At 38.3% G+C, this 18,033-nt stretch overlaps 1 protein-coding gene across 3 annotated transcripts in view; it reads right to left on the bottom strand.

The window, feature by feature from the left end:
• Nucleotides 1–271: 271 nt before the first annotated feature.
• RFTN2 (raftlin family member 2) overlaps nucleotides 272–18,033 on the bottom strand; it is a 34,859-nt gene continuing 17,097 nt past the window's right edge. The window contains exons 6-10 of one of the 3 annotated variants that reach the window (XM_014954352.1): nucleotides 17,074–17,195; nucleotides 15,848–15,951; nucleotides 8,751–8,829; nucleotides 4,104–4,377; nucleotides 272–3,890 (exon numbers count right to left, since the gene is read on the bottom strand). In XM_014954352.1, coding sequence (XP_014809838.1) covers nucleotides 4,108–4,377; nucleotides 8,751–8,829; nucleotides 15,848–15,951; nucleotides 17,074–17,195 — 575 coding nt within the window. In that variant the 3' untranslated portion in view covers nucleotides 272–3,890; nucleotides 4,104–4,107. Of the gene's footprint in view, nucleotides 4,378–8,750; nucleotides 8,830–15,847; nucleotides 15,952–17,073; nucleotides 17,196–18,033 lie in introns of all 3 variants that reach the window. The other 2 variants (XM_014954351.1, XM_014954353.1) reach the window with 2 other exon arrangements.

The following is an 18,033-nucleotide window of genomic DNA, read 5'->3' as shown; positions in this document are numbered from 1 at the left end:
TTTGGTTTTGAAAAAAAAAATCTAAATCCCAACTAATGCTACGCTCTAAATTAAGCCATAGGGAATTGTCAAGACAGCAACCTGCACCTTGAACCTTTGAGAGATTAATATACTAAGAACAAGGAAAACCTAACCAGCTTTTAAAAGAGGGCTGTAAGTCTAACAAGCTTTGCCTTGTAAGATGTACAGATGTACACGTGTCTGCAAAAAAGCAGTTCATCTAACTCAGTTAATGGCAGTGGGAGACAACCATAATAAAGAAACTGGTAGCTGATTTGGTAAGTGCTTTTAATGGTGAGAAGCTTCCTATCAGAAATATAGAAAAGATCTTGGCTTTACAAAAAGAAAACAATTATTTTACAGACCAGAATCACAGAAGTTAAGCAGCAGTTTGTCGCAGTTGACCAGGTATGTAAATAAATTGTTGTGACAATTATGAGCAGGGCACAAAATTCTTTTTACAGTGGAGAGTTCCTCCCTACTTGTAAACACTAGAAGAGTATTTCCTCCCCAAGCAACTTAAAGTATAAACAGTCTTTTACAGAAGTTCATGAACAGGGTTGGTTGCCTTCTGTCTCTCTTCTAATAGTTGCAGGGCATTTCTCTTGTCACACACAGGTAAGGGGCTTCTCTATTACATTTCAGACACACACACTTCTAATTGAAGCCCTATTATTGAATAAATAAGTGCACTTTTGCAAGTAAGAATTTTTAACTACAAAGGAAGAATTAGATGTTCCATCATTTGTTTTAGAAGCATTTTCAATTATTTCTGATTCAGCGGGTGGTTTATTCTGTGTTCTTCAACTACTGCATGGAGCCTAAATGTAGCCCTGTGAGGTGAAAGACAAGAGAGCTAGAAAAACAACTGAGATTAATGTTTCTACAGCAGGGGCAACTTTACATACTGTGAGACAAATGGCATTAAAATAAAAAGCTGTCCCTAACTATATAGGAACCGTTGAGTGGGTTCAGAGGAAGCACTTGAGCGTATTTACACTGAATAAAAAACAAAAAACCCCCCAAAAACCCCCCAAACCAGACAGAAATTCACAGGAGTTTGCAGCCCAGTCAACACCTGTGAGATGGCAGAGCAAGGACTAAAGCACAGTTAAAACTGTGGGCCCTGAAAAAGAATATGGCTGTATTTCATTTTAAGAAGAAAAGCCTTTCCTGCTAGAAGTGGAGATGTTCTAGAGTGTTCCTGTGGACATCCAGAGCATGCTCAATTCCTACCCTTGTTCCCAAACAGAATCTCCTTTGTGTACATCCCATTATTTGTAAGAGGAAAAGTTCTTCCAAAAAAATACTAATTTATTGCAATTTTTTTGCATTCTCAACAGCTGACATGAAGAGATCTCAGTTAAAAGTTAAATGATTCTTTTTATCTCATAAATATATTCTGGAAAAGAATAACTGCATTCAATTTAGTACTTTACACATTGTAACTTGTTATATAAATAGCTGTAGTTCAGTTTTGGTTTAGGATTCACTAGTGTTAATCATCTTAAGCAGGGACACTGCTTTATAAAAGAAAGTACATCAAAGAAATTACTGATGAGCTCTAACCTGGAATATTCAGAATTCCTAGGGGTTTTGACCATTTTTTGCCGCTTTTACAGGTTTGACCATAAAATTACACACACCAGAGTTTTAGAAAACTGGTGAAAAAGACTTCTAGAAGCAGTGCAACGTATTTCCATAAACCAGCTGTTATCCCATTTATAATATGCCAGTTGGATGTCTTTCTGCCAGAGGCAGACTAAACATGTATTTTCATAATTTTTTCCACATTTGCATACCAGGGAGGAGATTCCTGCTACTGCCTGACCATGACCCGTGGCTCACAGAGTCGTGGGCTGCATGAGAACCCCCGTTGGTGGGGTGACCCTCCTCCATGTGGTGCCCCCAGACAAGGAACAAACATGAGGTTCGTGCCCCACCATCTGTGACCTTGAGATGCTGGAGGGAAAGCAGGGAGAGAAGCCTTGGGAAGAATGGATTCCTGACCATGCCTACTACCACAGGTACTCCTGTGCTGCCCTGCTGGCACATACTTGGCTCTTAAAACACTCATAATTCACAATGGCTTTGCCAGGCTGCCAGCATTTTTCCAAAGAAATTCAAGCAAGAAAATAGAAGCTGCCCTTTTCAGCAATGTGCAATAGGAAAAAGAAGCTGAAGGGATGTCTCCAGCTCCAGGGCTGTAGATATTTTTTTAGAGGTGGGGGGGTGGGGGGTGGGAAAACCCCAAACCTGCTACAAACAGTTGTTAGAGTTGCTCTTCCAAAGTGGAAAAATAAACAAGCCTGCCTACGACAATTTCATAATGAAACTGGGAAGCAGCTCCAGAGCAACACTCATTTCATGCTCCTACAATGACAATCAAAGTAGAAAGGGTTTCCCCTGCTCCGCCCTACCTTGTAAAAATAAACTGAAATAGCACTAAGGCTTTGTACTACATTCGCTTATCAAAACAAATGCAACTTATTTTCTTTCATGAGTTACTTTTTGCTTATTGAAATAAGCAGCTTCTTTCCTGCACAGCTCCCCCCGCCACAGACCACAGCGACTTCCACCCCCTGCTCGTCTCCCAGGGTGCTCCTTTGGGGTCAGTTCTCAGTGTTCCTGTCACTGCATTGATTTGCCCACTGCCCGTAGTGCCAGCAGCCACCCCTGTGCCCAGGGACTCCCACCCGGGTGATGGGACACCGCAGCGGGGAGCAGGGTGCTGCAGTTCAGTGTAGTCACAATTCTCTCACGTCTGCAGTGCCTGTCTCTGTGTGTTGTACTGCAAACACCGAGAGAAGTCTTGGGGATTCATTTGCCCAGTTCTGTTCCGATTTCTTTTTTTTGACCAAATTATTCTCCATTAGCTTGTGGCAAGCATTTATAGCTTTTGCTTCTAAAACTAATGGAAAACCGCAATTTTTAGTTAGAATCACATTTATCTGTCGCAAATGCATTTTTATCCAGCTTTTCCTCTGTAAAATGTTATTTCAACACAGCAGCATAAAAATAATTCCTGTTCATGCCTGTCCCCACAGAGCCCTGCCAGTGCCAGCCTCCCCAACACCAGCAACTCCTCCCCACGGTGAGGATGGAAGCACAAAAGCTTCAGCCTTTCCTCTGAACACTCCTTCTGGTATTTGACACAGTTGAATACGCTTGACCCAGTGTGAGATACATTTAGCTGAGAAATTTTTTATGTATTTATCAGCATATCTGTATATAGTCCATCACCTAATATTGCCTATTAAATTTAATCTACTACTTCCTCCTGTGTATTATCAGCACCATTGTGCACCTTGCTGTCAAGGCTTCTTAGTGAGTTTTGCAAAATACTTTTTCACAGGCTGCAAGTTACTTTCAGAGGATGAGTGGTTCTTTATTTCCTCTCACAAGTAAATAATGAATACGTCATGACACAAGCTACGTGCTCAGATAGCTTTTGGCTCACATGCACAAGGAACCCTCGTACGAAAAACCTGTGTAGGTGAAGTAATATTACAGGAGGAAGTGTCTGCCTACAGCCTCCAGAGGTTTTCTGTAGGTACCAAGTCTGAACATACCTTAAATTATTAACACTCTAGTCTAAGACTTACATTTCTCTAGGCTTTTGAGTTTATGCAAGGCAAAGTGAAAATTACATTAAAACTTAACAACAGCCAGATAGTTCATTTTTTCCCCTCACCAATATTTACAACACCCTTTAAAACAAACAAACAAAAACAAACACACAAAATCAAGTACTCCTCCAGCTTGTGGAAAATACTAAACATCTTAATTCCTTTCTTACACAATTCAAACTGTCACTGTTTTGCAGCATTTGCTTCATTGCTTGTCAAAAGCATTAACAAGTTAGCAGAGCACCCAGTCATGCAGTTGTTCTATTAAAGAGAGACAGAAAACCGAATTATTTTGCAGTAGTATTATTACTACAGTAGGATTAACACAACAAAGAAACAGACAAAAATACAAAAAGAGTCTTAAGAAAAATTGTAAGATTATACCAATGCATTTAAAGTAGTATGATTTAAAAAAAACAAACAACAAAACATTTGTGTGAGTTATGTACATGTCCATCTGATGCAGTTACTTACTTTATCACATACACGTGACCTGAGTGACTCCATCTTCCTGGTCAAATTGTCCATCATCCAGTTCCCTTAATACTCCATCACTGCTACTGAATCCTGGAAAGCCTCCATACTGGGAGGATCCCTCCTTGATCCAACATTGCTTAGAAGAAGATAGGTGAAACTCATCAGGTGGTTGACCAATTTCTATAGGGCGAGAAGTAGCTGTGTCTAATCCAACACTTCTGCTAGAGACTTTGCCTTTTTCCTCTCCAATAATTTGTCTTAAGGATTTCTTCTGAAATACAAGAAGATGGTTAAATGTTAACTTATTTAGGGGGGAAAAAAAAAAAAGCAAAACGCCTTGTAACAAGTCACACATGGATTTAATACCAGCTGAATTTTAACATAAAGCAGTATTTAACACTCCAGTTTAATCTATGAACTCCTCTGAAGAAAAAGCCTCTGACATTTTTTGCTCTCTATAAATAAGTTTCAAGAGAGACAAAAAAAGGTATAAAACATAGTCAAGATTCAACTAAGAACAAATGCCCAGAAAAAGTACTCCAGCAGGGTTTGATTCTTATGTAGTGCTTGGCAGCTCTGGAATGATTCACAAATCTTAAACTATGCTAAAATCAGCTGTTTGAGAAAAGCCTTCTCTTTATGCCTAACATACACCTCTACCATACTGACATACCTCCTGACTTACTTCTTGTTGAAGTGATGGCTGCCAAATATCAAGAAGGAGAAGAAAGCAGATTGTGATTTGTGCAAACAATAGACCTATCCGGCTATGCTGAGGGTTCTCTGAGGCATCACAAACAAATAAAAGGTTTATTTCATTTTAGCATCAGGAGCTACCCAAGCTACTCAGATAGCTCTGGGATGATGCAGCACCTCCCGAGGCAGTGTCAGTGCCTCGAGTCACAGCAGAAGAACGTGGTTGGGGGAAGCACCCTGGCTCTCTGCCTGAAGCCTTGCTGCCAGCACAAGCATTGCTACACCAGGAGAAGCTTTGCCAGGGGACATCCAGCTAAGAAGGAATCCAGCCTCAGCACAGAGCTGTGTTTCAGTGGGTAAGAGACACACACACTCACACAGGGGGATTTGCACAAAATCTTTAAAAACAGTAACACCTCACAACCGCTTTTGCCATGCCCTGACAAGTTCTGTGCCCCCCTTCTATACATTGCTAAGTTTTTTCTCAAACCCTTTGAAACAGTAAAAACAATGGCCCTTGTGGCTAAAGGAAACGTATTTAGAGAAGCTGTTACAGGATACATTGGGAAATTAAGAGTAAGGGGAAATAGTGTTGCCTCAGGAGAAACAGAAGGAAATAATCTTTGCCTGGATGCCACAGTAAGAGGATGGAGAAGTCTGCTTAAGGGAAATAAAGGAGAAAAAAAAAAAAAGACAAATGAAAAAAACCCAGAAAACTCAAACACTGTGTGGTTCAATCTTGAATCTTCTCTTCTTACCCGTTTCCTTCAAAAAACAAACAGTATGTGATAAAGAACCCAATGAGATAGCATCACTCTTCTAATTCAAGAAGCCTTTGAACCATTACATAAATCATAAGCCAGGCCATAATGCACTATCCCATGAATATACAAGGTGGCAAAGAGATGAGCTGTGAGGACATAAAATATTCCCACGGGGTCTGTTTTCTGAGAGGGGTGTAAGAGACCAGGTAACAGGGTTTTCCCCTCTCAATTCATACAAAAGCAAAACTTTTTAGAAATGGCAATGCTAATTTTAACCCAACAAATAAAAAAAAAAGTAGTCCCAACTACACAAAGCAACCCATACTCAGTGTTGTCATTTTCCAGAATGCAAGTCACAGAGCTCCAAACAGCTGGACCTGCCTCTGGGGCAAAGCTCCTGCCATGGCCAGACCCTGCTCTGGAGAGCTGGAATGTGATGTGATGTGATTAGGGCTCTGGGGACGTGGTAGTTAAGTGCTGGAGAAGGGCTGCATGAGGCTGCTTTCTTATTAAGATTCAGTTAACTAAAGATTCTTATTGATTTTCTATTTTTACTCTCTCATAGGTAGCATTCTTCTTGAGGTCTCTGAGATTCAAACATGCTAAGACTATGCTTAAAAAAAAATAATTGTATCTGTTTATGCTCTTTAAGAACTTAAAACATTTTAGAGGTCTTAAGTATTTCTGTCTTTCAACAACATCCTAAGTTGTGGACATGAAATTTTTTTAAACAGCTTTAGTATAATCTGAATACCAATGAAAAGATACGCAGTATAAGTGAAAATGTCATGCCCAATAATATAGAATCATAGGAATTAAATATTTTTACTGAAATGTTTGCATTTGATAGATTTGTTCATCTCTGTCATCACTGTCCCAAGGGACATTTTAAATAAACATATGAAAATTTCTAAAGCAAATGTCAATGCTGTCAGATTTCAGGAGCTTGTTTTGCACCTGAGATCTAGCTACTCAATGCAAAGCTAGCATGACCTTCTATACCAATTGGGTATTACTAACAAATCTATAAATTTCAATTGTAATGAAGGTAATATACTGTTCACTAATTCGGACATTTTGGTTAAAAAAAAAAAGCATTGAAGTAAAAAGCTTAAAATTTAGGAGAAAAACAACATAATTGGAAAAACAGAAGGAAAATGTTACTCTGCTAAATGTTTCAGCTTCAGCCTGACCTACCTATTTATCCCATGCTAAAATGACCTCAGCCTACTGAAATTTCCTGGTGGAGAAGTAAAACTTTCACTGGTACTTAATGAGCACATTTAGATACTAAGTTTGTTCAGATTCTAAACACTGTAATCCTGATGTAAGTGGCTACAAATCAAGTATTTCTTGTCTATTTGCAGTGTGTTAATGCCAAAGTCAAAGGTTTCCTGTTACAACAACATAAAACAATGACTGCAAAACATACAACCTGTCTTATTTGTATAAACCAAAGAATGTAAAGGTCATTCAGCTGCTGATCAGCTCACAGTTCTGTGACAAAATTTAAACTGTGAGCATAATGCTTCCTATTTTTAATTTAAACTACTTCTCAAAGATTCATCACTTCCTCAGACTGAACGTTTTAAAAGAACTGGTTTGTATTACGTCTCGTGACAGAATCCAGTTTTCACCATTCTAACTTGTGTCATGTAGTGATGCTGCCTTTTAAGAGATGCTTATAGCTAGAAATTACGCACCTTACCAAGGAAAGAATATTGGCATCAGGAGTCCATGCCCTTACTATAGAGTATTAAAAATGTAGGGATGCACCAGGAAGTGTCACAGAAGGCAAGGGCAGAGACAAAGAGAATGAGGAACCACTCACTGTAGAAGACAAGGTTCAAGACCATCTAAGGAACCTAAAAGTGCTCAAGTCTCTAGGACCTGATGAGATTAATCTGTGGGTCCTGAGGAAACTGGTGGATGAAGCCACCAAGCCACTATCCATCATGTTTGAGAAGTCGTGGCAGTCCAGACTGGAAAAGGAGAAACATAACCCCTATTTTTAAAAAAGGAGAAAGAGCAAGCCAGGGGATTACAGGCTGGTCAGTCTCACCTCTGTACCCAGCAAGATCATGGGGCAGATCCTCCTGGAATCTCTGCTAAGACACATGGAAAATAAGGAGGCAATTGTGACAGACAGCATGGCTTCATTAAGGGTAAATCATGCCTGACAAATTTAGTAGCCTTTTATGATGGCGCTGCAGTATTGGTAGGTAAGGGGAGAGCAACAGATGTCATCTACCTGGACTTATACAAGGCACTGGACACTGTCGGCATCACATCCTGATCTCTAAATCGGAGATGCATGTATTTGACGGATGGAATACTCCGTGGATAAGGAATTGGCTGGATGTTCATACTCTCTTGACTTGTGGTCAACGGCTCAAGGCCCAAGTGTGGACCAGTTCCTCAGGGGCCAGTACTGGGACCAGTACTGTTTAACATCTTCGTCAGAGACATGGACAGGGGGATTGAGCACACCCTCAGCAAGTTTGCCAATGACACCAAGTTGTGTGGTGTGGTCAACACACTGGAGGGAAGGGATGCCACCCAGAAGGACCTGGACAGGCTTAAGAAGTGGGCCTGTGCAAACCTCATGAAGTTCAGCAAGGACCTGCACGTAGGTCAGGGCAATCCCAAGCACAAATATAGGCTGGGCAGAGAATCAATAAGGACTAGCCCTGAGAAGGACTTGGGAGCCAACAGCCTTTAGCCCTGTTAACCTCCAGATTACAGTATCCCTTGCACAGCTTAACACTTGTGTTCTTCCACTAGTGTGAAAGTAGGTGTTTGGAGGGAAAAATAAAATGTTTTCTTTTTTATGTGCAACAGGTCTAAGATTTGAATCAGAACATTTAAGACTTCCTGAAGACTTCTGAAGAAATACTTACAGCATAGACAACCTCATCCAACTGACACACAGTAATTCCTTAGCACAAAACAGGTTTTTAGTATGTTTATGCTTTTCTCTGGCTTAATTTAAGAGGTATGTAGCTGAGAAAAAAATATCATGAGTTCAGCTACAAAAACTCTCCACCAACTTGAACTTTTTTCAAGTGAAACCCTCTTCTGCCACTTTTTCCACCATGAATTTGGAAGTCTAGATTGTTTCTGTACCTAATCATTATGTGAAGTACTAATTTGTTTATATTAATACAATAAACATGTTACTCACCTCTGGTGTCTGGACAGCAGAATTCCACATAACAGGTCTCTGAAGAAAAACAACTTGCTTTGTGGCCAGATTTCCTTCACTAAAATTTAAAGACATTTTTTTTGATATTTTAAAGGCAATAGTAGTCCCTGTAACATGTTCATACCTTTCAGAATCAACAGTAAGTTGCGTACATTTAAGTCCATGCATGAGAAGATGACAGACTTCAAGTGTTAATTGGCTTATTAGTTCCTAAACAGTTCTGTAATCCCATTAAAAAAAATATAATAGAAGCACAGAGCTGGGTTAAGGTGTTACACATAAAAAGAGGTGGAGAACAAAAATTTTCTTGCTATGATTAGTTATTTAACATGTCTGCTCTTGAAAGTTTATGCACCAGAGCTCCTACTTTTAATCAAAGTCTGCAACTTTACATCTGAAGTAAACCTCTAAGAGTCCTTCATTTAATCTTCACCATCAAATATAAAGCAATGTATCACTACCTATTAATGCCACAACAAATAGGCCCAATCTCAATAGATCCACCATTTCAACAAATATTTCAGTATTTTGTGGTAAGAAACTTGGGAAGTGACATTCTTTAGTGCTAACTAAAAGGTGTTTTCTGGTTGCAACATGCCATCTAACTGACACAGCGGCATAAGTTCGCTCTCTCACCACTTACGGATAAAAGGACTCAGCTCAGCTTTTATAAACTCTACATCTACAATGAAATAACTGACACTGGCTGTTTTGCACATGGGAGGTACATGCATATGAAGGACAAGATAATAAAACAGTAAGATAAATAAAGGAGGAGGGGAAAAAAAAAAAAAGAGGAACATCAGTTTTCAGTCCTGGAACTTTTACAAATGTTGATGCTGTTGTGGTAGATACAATTGAAAGAAGCACTGTTTCAAAAGGAAACACTTTTAGAAAAATAAATGTGAAAAGTTATTCCTCAAGACCAAATCAGATGTTACTGATAGGATGTTTCAGTAGCATTACACTCTTAGTACTTGTGATATGTCCTCTTGAAGTTTTTATGTACTTATTTTCATCATCTTTCCATCAGAAATACAGGTCAGCACATTGGTTGCACATGTACTACAAAGCCTGACACTGTGGCACTGAAAGAGCGCAAGAATAGCAAGACCAGAGCTCTAAGATAGGAAGGTTTAAAAAATTACTGTGCTCTTCTAAATATCAGATGTTATATTTTGATAAACTCTTCCCCCAACTCCTACTTCTAGGCAGTATTCAATGAGATCTTCATGCATAAAGTAAAGACATTGAAATACTTTGGGAGAAAATTTGTTAAAGATTTAAGCGTGCTTAAGAAAAGTAGCAAAATATAAACACAAGAGACATGTAGTGAGTTCATTTGAAGTATCTATGATTCTATCTATTCTGTCAATCATGAAACAGTATTATTATGCACAAAACTATGAAAAGAGCTATTAAAATAATGTAAGCTTGTATTCAGCATGGGTATGTCACAATCTTAACAACCACACACAAAGTTTAGATAACTGATTCATGTGTTATGCCAGGGCTAGGACTGATAGAATTAATATTTTTTTTTTTGGTAACATTAGGTACTTGCTCCAAGAAAAATCCTATGAGATCAGCAAGAGCTTGTTAACAGCCTATCCCAGTAGAGCTCCTGGAATTAAGCACAGAAAGTACACCAAACAGCACTACTCCCAGCATACTAAGCTACATCTAAGCAATAGTCAGGGATGAAGCTTTTGTGATGGCGTTTGGCCCCTCACAATCTTCCTTTCAGGTCATGGCATATCTTTGTGTCTTCCTTGGATGAGAATAGAGAGCTGTCTTAAACTCCAGCTTGTGAGGAAAACAAGGAGGCAGCAGAACAGACTCATTAGTTTTCTTAAGTTAACTAGGTTTCCTGCTCCGAGTCCCTACCTCACTTTTTGTCTTCATTAAAAGAAAACGCACTACAATTTTATGTCATGACAAGGAAATCAGCAACCCTGCAACCTTATTCCACTTGGCTTGGTATCTCTCCCTGCCTCAGTTCTGTCTGTTTTGATAATATCAATTGGGAAATTGCTCTCAAGCAAGAAGGCTGAGCAGAGTCCCTGGCATTGGGATAAGCCTACGGCTTATTTTGTAATAGTGTCTGCATTCCTTCAGAGAAAAGAAAAAACCCAAACATTAAGATACAGCTTGTACAAATTCTAGTAGAACAGAGAAAGGACACGATGGTGAGTAGACAATAAGTAAATTAACAATTTTCTAAGTCTGACCTTATTAAAATGCCGCACACGACAAAGCAGCTATGAGCTTAATTCACAAAGAACTCAATGACAGTGGGATTTCCACAGAATTTAAATGAGAAAAAAAGTGCTTAGAACAAGCCACTCCATAGCTTCCCTCACATCACCCCATTTCATCTTCGCTTCCTAAGTCAGGGCATTTTGCAAACTCAGATTAAGTAGTTTGCCATGATAAATTAATAACCACAAAGTCAGCGTTTTTGCCCGCCCGCTTTCCGGTGCCCGCAGACAGCCTGCCTGGCCCATTCTCAGGGATGACAGTAATCAGCAAGGGGAAATAAAGGTCACTGCAGAGTAAGGCTGCTGAAGCCTTTTTCCTGTCTCTTCTTAAAAGAGGAATGAAGAGCAACAGAGACTCTATTGTTAAAACACCAGTGATTTGTTTGGCTGCTTATGCTGTATGGGCAATGAATCTGTCCTCTTATTATCTGTCTTTATTTCATAAGTCCCCCAAAACTATCATCGAGCTAGAAGCTAACTATATCTGCCAATAGCTCAGATTTTTACAAGTCTATTTTTCATGTGTGAACATTTTATATACAAAGCACTTAAGGTTAGACAAAGTTTTCTGAAAAATGAACAAAAGGAGCAAGACAAATTCTTTTAATGTTTTGTTCAGGGTTTTTTTCATTTCCCAAAATAAAGTTTTACACCCCTTTGGAATTGCACAGCATCTAGGCTTTCAGTTAGGAGACAGACACTAGCTTAGGATAAGTCAAAAGCTTAAAGGATCTGTTTAATAAAAAAAGAAAACCAACCTCCCCCCCTACCAAGAATTCTAATTTTAGATCACAAACATTTATGAAATTCTACAAACTCATGATAATATTATATCAGTAACTGCAGTAGCAGTAAGTTATCAGCAAAGTATTTTCTAACTTCCCCCCCAGTCACTAGATTTAACTCCTAAAAGGACTGTTAATTTTATCCTTGATATATGGCTTCTGAACTTTGCTTAATTATTGCTGAATTCTTGTTCATTTGCCAGGTAAATAAGAGCTATAAATAATGCTGGAGGCTCTTTGGGTCACTAATATAATTTGTGGGTGAATTATATTCATTTTTGGTCTGCTCTTTTGGTCAAAAAAAAAAATATCTAGTGACTGCTGACAAAATTGAAATAGCCAAGGCAGATGGATACAGCAAACATTGCATCATATGCCCATTTTTTCCATAACCCTGGAAAAAGAATCACTGACAAAGGAGGGAACTTCTGTGGGATTTACAGTGTGCTGACTGAAAAAAAAAACTACCAGAAAACCCCAAAGTGCTTATTTTTCAAAACAACGTTGCACATATAAAGCAACTCCGTGTGTTTCAAGAATATGACATCTACCATTGCTCTACCTGTAACTGCAAAGATAACATCTCTCAAGGAAATGTTTCCTGTATCCAAGATGATTTAGCTCTTGAGGTAGGAGTTAAAGGACTAAATGAAACCTACAGAGTGCTGCCCCTGCCTGAAATGAGACAGTGATCCATGACATTCAGCTATCATGTGGCATGACACTCCATGCAACAGGACGTTTTATTTTATAGAGAAGAATATCTGTAAAAAAAGAAAAAATTCAGCCAACAACAAAACCATGCAGGAACAGGCATTGCAGCCTGGCACTTTTTAAAACTGTTTCAAATCCTAACCATGTAAAAACCAAACCAGGAACATATCAGTGCATGACAACCCTGTCACAGCCCAGAACCTGTTAGACTGCTGGTCACACACTTTGTCTGCAGACAAGCAGTGGGCATAATGGCTAGGAACATATCACAGAAGACCCAAGATGGAAGTTTTGCAATAGATAGAAGAAAACAGACTAGAGCAAAATATAAAGGTGAATAAAAATGAAGAGCAGGCTGTCTTGCTAACATTTTATTCTTAAATAGAATTTTCTTTACTTTGTCCCAAATCTTTTTCTTAAATAAATATGCAAACATGGATTTTCCAGATTGTCCCAAAATGTTGCTCATTTTGTTTGTTCACTGTTTCTGAAGCCTGTTAATATTTAGGATGGGTTTTGAGGTCAGAGTTCCAAGTCTGGGAAAAGAACAGCTGTTCAGCAGCATAAAGTGTCCGTCTTCACTGAGACATTTAACTTGCATTCCTAGGATAATCTACCACCACAGTAATGGCATCTTTCATATCAGACACATAGTAACCATCCAGGAATTTCTTCTCCTGTTTAAATGCTAACATCAATGCCTAAAAATAGTATTTATTCATCACTAATTAGCCTAATAGGATAGAAACACATTCTTTTTTGGTCTCTTAAGAATTCTTAATTAGGAATTCTTGTCCATAGGCTCTTTTATTTTTTTTTTTAAGAAAAGCTGTATATTAGATAGATGACAGGCAGATAAAACACGATTCATCCTATTTCTTCTGAAAGTATCTCACAGGCCATACTAGGACAACAAATATTAGACAATTTGGGCAGACACCTACCCAACCCTTTAGGCCAGAAAAAACGCTTTTTATTAGTCAGAATTATTCTGTGTCCAGTTCTGGGCTCCCCAGTTCAAGAAGGGCAGAGAGCTGCTGGAGAGTGCACAACCAAGGGCTGCAAAGATTATTGGAGGACTAGAACATCTCTTTTATGAGGAACCTCAGGTCTTTTTAGTCTGGAGAAGACTGAGGGGGAATCTGATCAACACCTAGAAATAGTTAAAGGGTGGGTGTCAAGAGGTTCCATCTAAACACGGGGAGGAACTTGTTTACTTTGAGGGTGTCAGAGCACTGGAACAGGCTGCCCAGAAAGATAGTGGAGTCTCTGGAGACATTCAAAACCTGCTTGGCCATGTTCCTGTGCAACGGGCTCTAGGTGGACCTGCTTTGGCGGTGGGGTTGGACTAGATGATCTCCAGAGGTACCTTCCAACCCCATATCATTCTGTGATTCTGTAACAGAAAATGAATTCCACTTCAGATTTGGCCGTGTTACAATCCCCTTTATGTGATCACAGCTACTAACAGGCTGGTTGTTTCACATCTAGGAAGCAGTGCTGCTTCAGACATCTAGCGCAACTTCAGTATGTTGCTGGTATATTACCTTGTTACTAGTTTGAGGAACAGGTCCAGTCTAATGAACCTGTTTGCATTTCCTACAGCAGTTTTTCCTATTTTTTTTTTTCTTGCAGCACTTAGCTTCTTTGAAATGGCCCTGCCTCTGCTGTGCAGTCTGCAAGGTACAAAATAGCATCATTTTGCCTGTTGCAAGCACAGACTGATACTCAGAGTGGTTGACCAGCAGCTGTTCAAGATAATCTTGTCCCTGCTGTCCAAACCCCACAGGGAGGGGGTACAGTTAGATGCTTGTGGGACAAGATAAGTTTGAGGTTAAAACCTCTCTCTCATCCTATAACCCACACTGCACCATGACTATCAAAACCTCTCTCTCATTGTCCACTCATGTCCTTCAAGAAGTAGATCCAAATCCTGAAGGTTTACTCTCCAGGTTTACTCTCTAATTTCAGTGGTTCATAAAATCCAGGCTCAGCAGTTCACATACCCTTAGAAGCCACTATGTTCAAAGCTAATACACTTAGGCTACAAAATTTTGTTTGACAAAATTAAAGGATAACAGTTTTGCTTCATATTCTGAAACCTGCTTCTCTCTGGAGCAGCTTTACATGTTCAGATTTCCTTAAGTTTCAGAAGAAAATAAAACATACAGAGACTTAAAAACACCAACAAACCAGACCATGCCATATTGTCTTCCCACAACTTCTGTCTTTGCATTTAATCAGCTGGCTAAATTTGACTATTAGAAAAACACAGCCAAAAAAATCCCGACACCTATTTCCTGACCAGAAAACAGTCCTTTTCACATGGGTGGGTTTATTTAATTATGTCAAATCACTTGAATAAAATTCCACTTTCTTGGAGCCTTAGAACTGTTCATTCACATCATTTTTCATGCTGTCTTGATTTAATACAGTGAGGTCTGGATCCCAAGATTACTCAAGTCACCCACTCTTTCCATTGTCCTTAATGAGCCCTAAGCCATGCCTCAGAACATTTGTTTATTTTCTAACCATGGCAATCTTAATCTAATTGGAGGAAAATAAAAAAAAATTACCAAAAAAGAGACAAAATAGGTTTATGCTTATGTTTCATTTGCCTTTTCTAGGCTTGATACTTGGAAGAAAAGCTTTAGTTTTTGGCTATAAAAATGAAAATCTGAAACCTTGTAGAGGATCCAGGTCTGCTACATAGCTCTTCTAACGTATATAGAGCTCCCTCAGTCAACAAAGAAAATACTGCAATATGAGAACTGAAATCCAGTAGTTATGTTTCATTTCAAATATAGTACCAAACTTCTATATTAAAGAAGAAAAACAGCCCCAAAACTTGCTGGATTAGCACATTCTCCTCCCTAACTTGCAATAAATACTGCATGACTCTGCTGACAATATTACCACTTACACAGTCTAAACCAGTCATTCACCAAGGTCCTAAATTAGGGAAACATTGCAACAATTGTTTAAACTTGAAGCCTATGAGTAACCTCATTGCTGCCCCACTGCCAGGGACTGGGTACGTGATAAAAAATTCCCTAAATAAAATCTTTAATGTTTAGATATAAAAAAATATTTTAAATTTAGGATTATTGGTCTAGCTTGAAACTCAAGGATATTCTTAAAACAACATGGGGAAACAAAATCAGAACTCCATCATAATGCTTCTTACAACTCAAGTTTTGTGTGCAGTTAACATTACATGAGCATTTTTCTTCCTTGTACATTTAAGAACACAAGCAATCACTTGATAATTCTGAGATGTATAGACCAAAAATGCTGTAATCTATTGTTTGCGTACCTGTCATGTCGCACAATAGGTGTAGGCAGGACACAGGTCAGGAGCCATCCAAACTCAGCCAGTGTGTGCAATAAGGGTCCATAATCTGTTTTAATTTCACACCCCTACATTAATAATCATAAAAAGTAGTAAAGAGAGGTTTTATTTGCATTTCTACAGAAATTACGACTCCCCTCTAGTTTATAATGAAATGACATGAAATTGTGCTGTTTGGTGGAGATTCACTATTTCCAACTGAAAACAATTTGAAAAGTTCAAGGCTACATAAGACTAGGAAAACAGAACATATTAACTTCAGGTATGAGCCCTGATTCAGCAAGACATTCAAAGCACATCTCACTTGTTAAACTCATTATGTTGCTAAAGAAATACCTAAAAATTTTAAAACACTGTAATAGGTGTCTCAGTTGATGTATTTAGGCTTTTACTTCTCATTCAAGTAACAAGCATCTCACCTAGCTATACACTTAAATTTTTGGGGTTTGGTGGTTGGTTTTGTTTTGTTTGTGTATATATATATATATAAATATATAAATATCAATGTCTTAGTATTATGCTGTTTCTTTTCCACATTGGTGAATGTATTTATCATTGAATATTTCAAAAGTAAGCCCTTAATATTCTCCAACAATGATTACTTTCAGAGGCTGTTAATTCATACTAATAATCTTATACAATTAAAATATTTTTTAAATTAATTATTTTATTGCTGTACCATGTGACAGTAGTACATGTAAATTAGGAAAAATGAAGTCTTCCATATTTAGCAGTATAATTTTCCTAAGAGTATATATATGAAAACCATACTCAATTAATTCACTATCAATTTCTTTTTGTTCTATTTCTAGTTTTTGATATTTTTTCCCCTTTGTGCTGAAGTATTTTTAAGAAATTGTCAGTGGAGCTGCACTTGCTGAAATTATATCTAAATTGGTCTGAAACATATACATTTAAAAAACCCTACATTTTCTTTGGTAGTTGTATTTATTGATATGAGCATTTGTAAGTGTCAGGCCAGAATCCCTGTGGCATATTTCTTTTAAGCAGATTAACCAATGGCCACAGGCCTGACTTCATTTTTATGATTCAAGGCTTTAGTTTAGCTTATTGCAGGTGGCTTCAATAAACCATCCTGCATGTTTATCAAACATGTACAAGTATTGTAATGAAAAAAACAAAGAAAACTACAAGTAGGAAATTGCATTGCTAAATGATCACCAATTTACCTCAATGACTGTCCATTGTTCAACAACTATTGCATCATTTCCTTTCCTGTTAGAACCTGGAACCCCGGCACCCTCTTCTTCATAGATAAATAATCCTTCTAAAGATTTGGGCAAGTAGTCCCCTGTGAACACAAAGACAAATATAAACCGAAATATAAAGTTTCAGGTTGATATCTTACCAAGACGTACACGTGGGCTTGTATTTTCTCATTGAATGGTCCTCTAAAGTAGAAGAAATACTGTAAATAATTCAAGCCTGAGGTTATTTCTGTATCTAGTTACAACTTGATGAAGTATGCAAGTCAACTTATTATTCAAAATCCTTTTTTCTATATAAATTGAACTATGAACCATGTCTTTCTCTCAAAAGCACTACTTCCACGCTTGAATCTGAATTCCAGTTTCCTGTATTCAACACATCCCCTGCAGTAGATACACACAAATCCTCTGTATTCAACTTCAACATTGTATGCCTGACAATAAATGTGGCTTTTGGTGTGGTGGGAGAGCACATAAAGATAAATGAAGCATGAAGTGCAAAGCCTAGCTACTGTTACTTAAATAAATATGTAAACGGCCACAGGAAGAGCCTGAAACAGAAGTAATTGTAGGAAGATTCCTGATGGGAAGGAAGTTTCAGAGCTCAACTCCCTGACTCACTTGTTGAAGCCTGACAGTATCCGGTTGGCCCACAGAAAAGTTGTTTGCCAAATATTGGTTCATTTTCTGGATTTGCTTCTCCTAAGAGCCACTGGGAAGCCTTTTGTGCAGATGTACCCTGAGAGCTGACTATTGTAATCTTATTGTTCAAATTTAGTCAATGTAATACTCAGAATATCAGATTTATATCCTCTCTGATATTGCACAAAGAGACATAAAGAGATAATTGTTTTTGCCACAGTCAGGGAAGGCAGATAAACAAATACACCCCCAGCAAACAAAGAAAACATGTTAAAAAAT

Source organism: Calidris pugnax, unplaced genomic scaffold, assembly GCF_001431845.1.
Source record: "Calidris pugnax isolate Ruff unplaced genomic scaffold, ASM143184v1 scaffold103, whole genome shotgun sequence".
Classification (NCBI taxonomy): Eukaryota; Metazoa; Chordata; class Aves; order Charadriiformes; family Scolopacidae; genus Calidris; species Calidris pugnax.
This window is presented reverse-complemented; position numbering and strand designations above follow the sequence as displayed.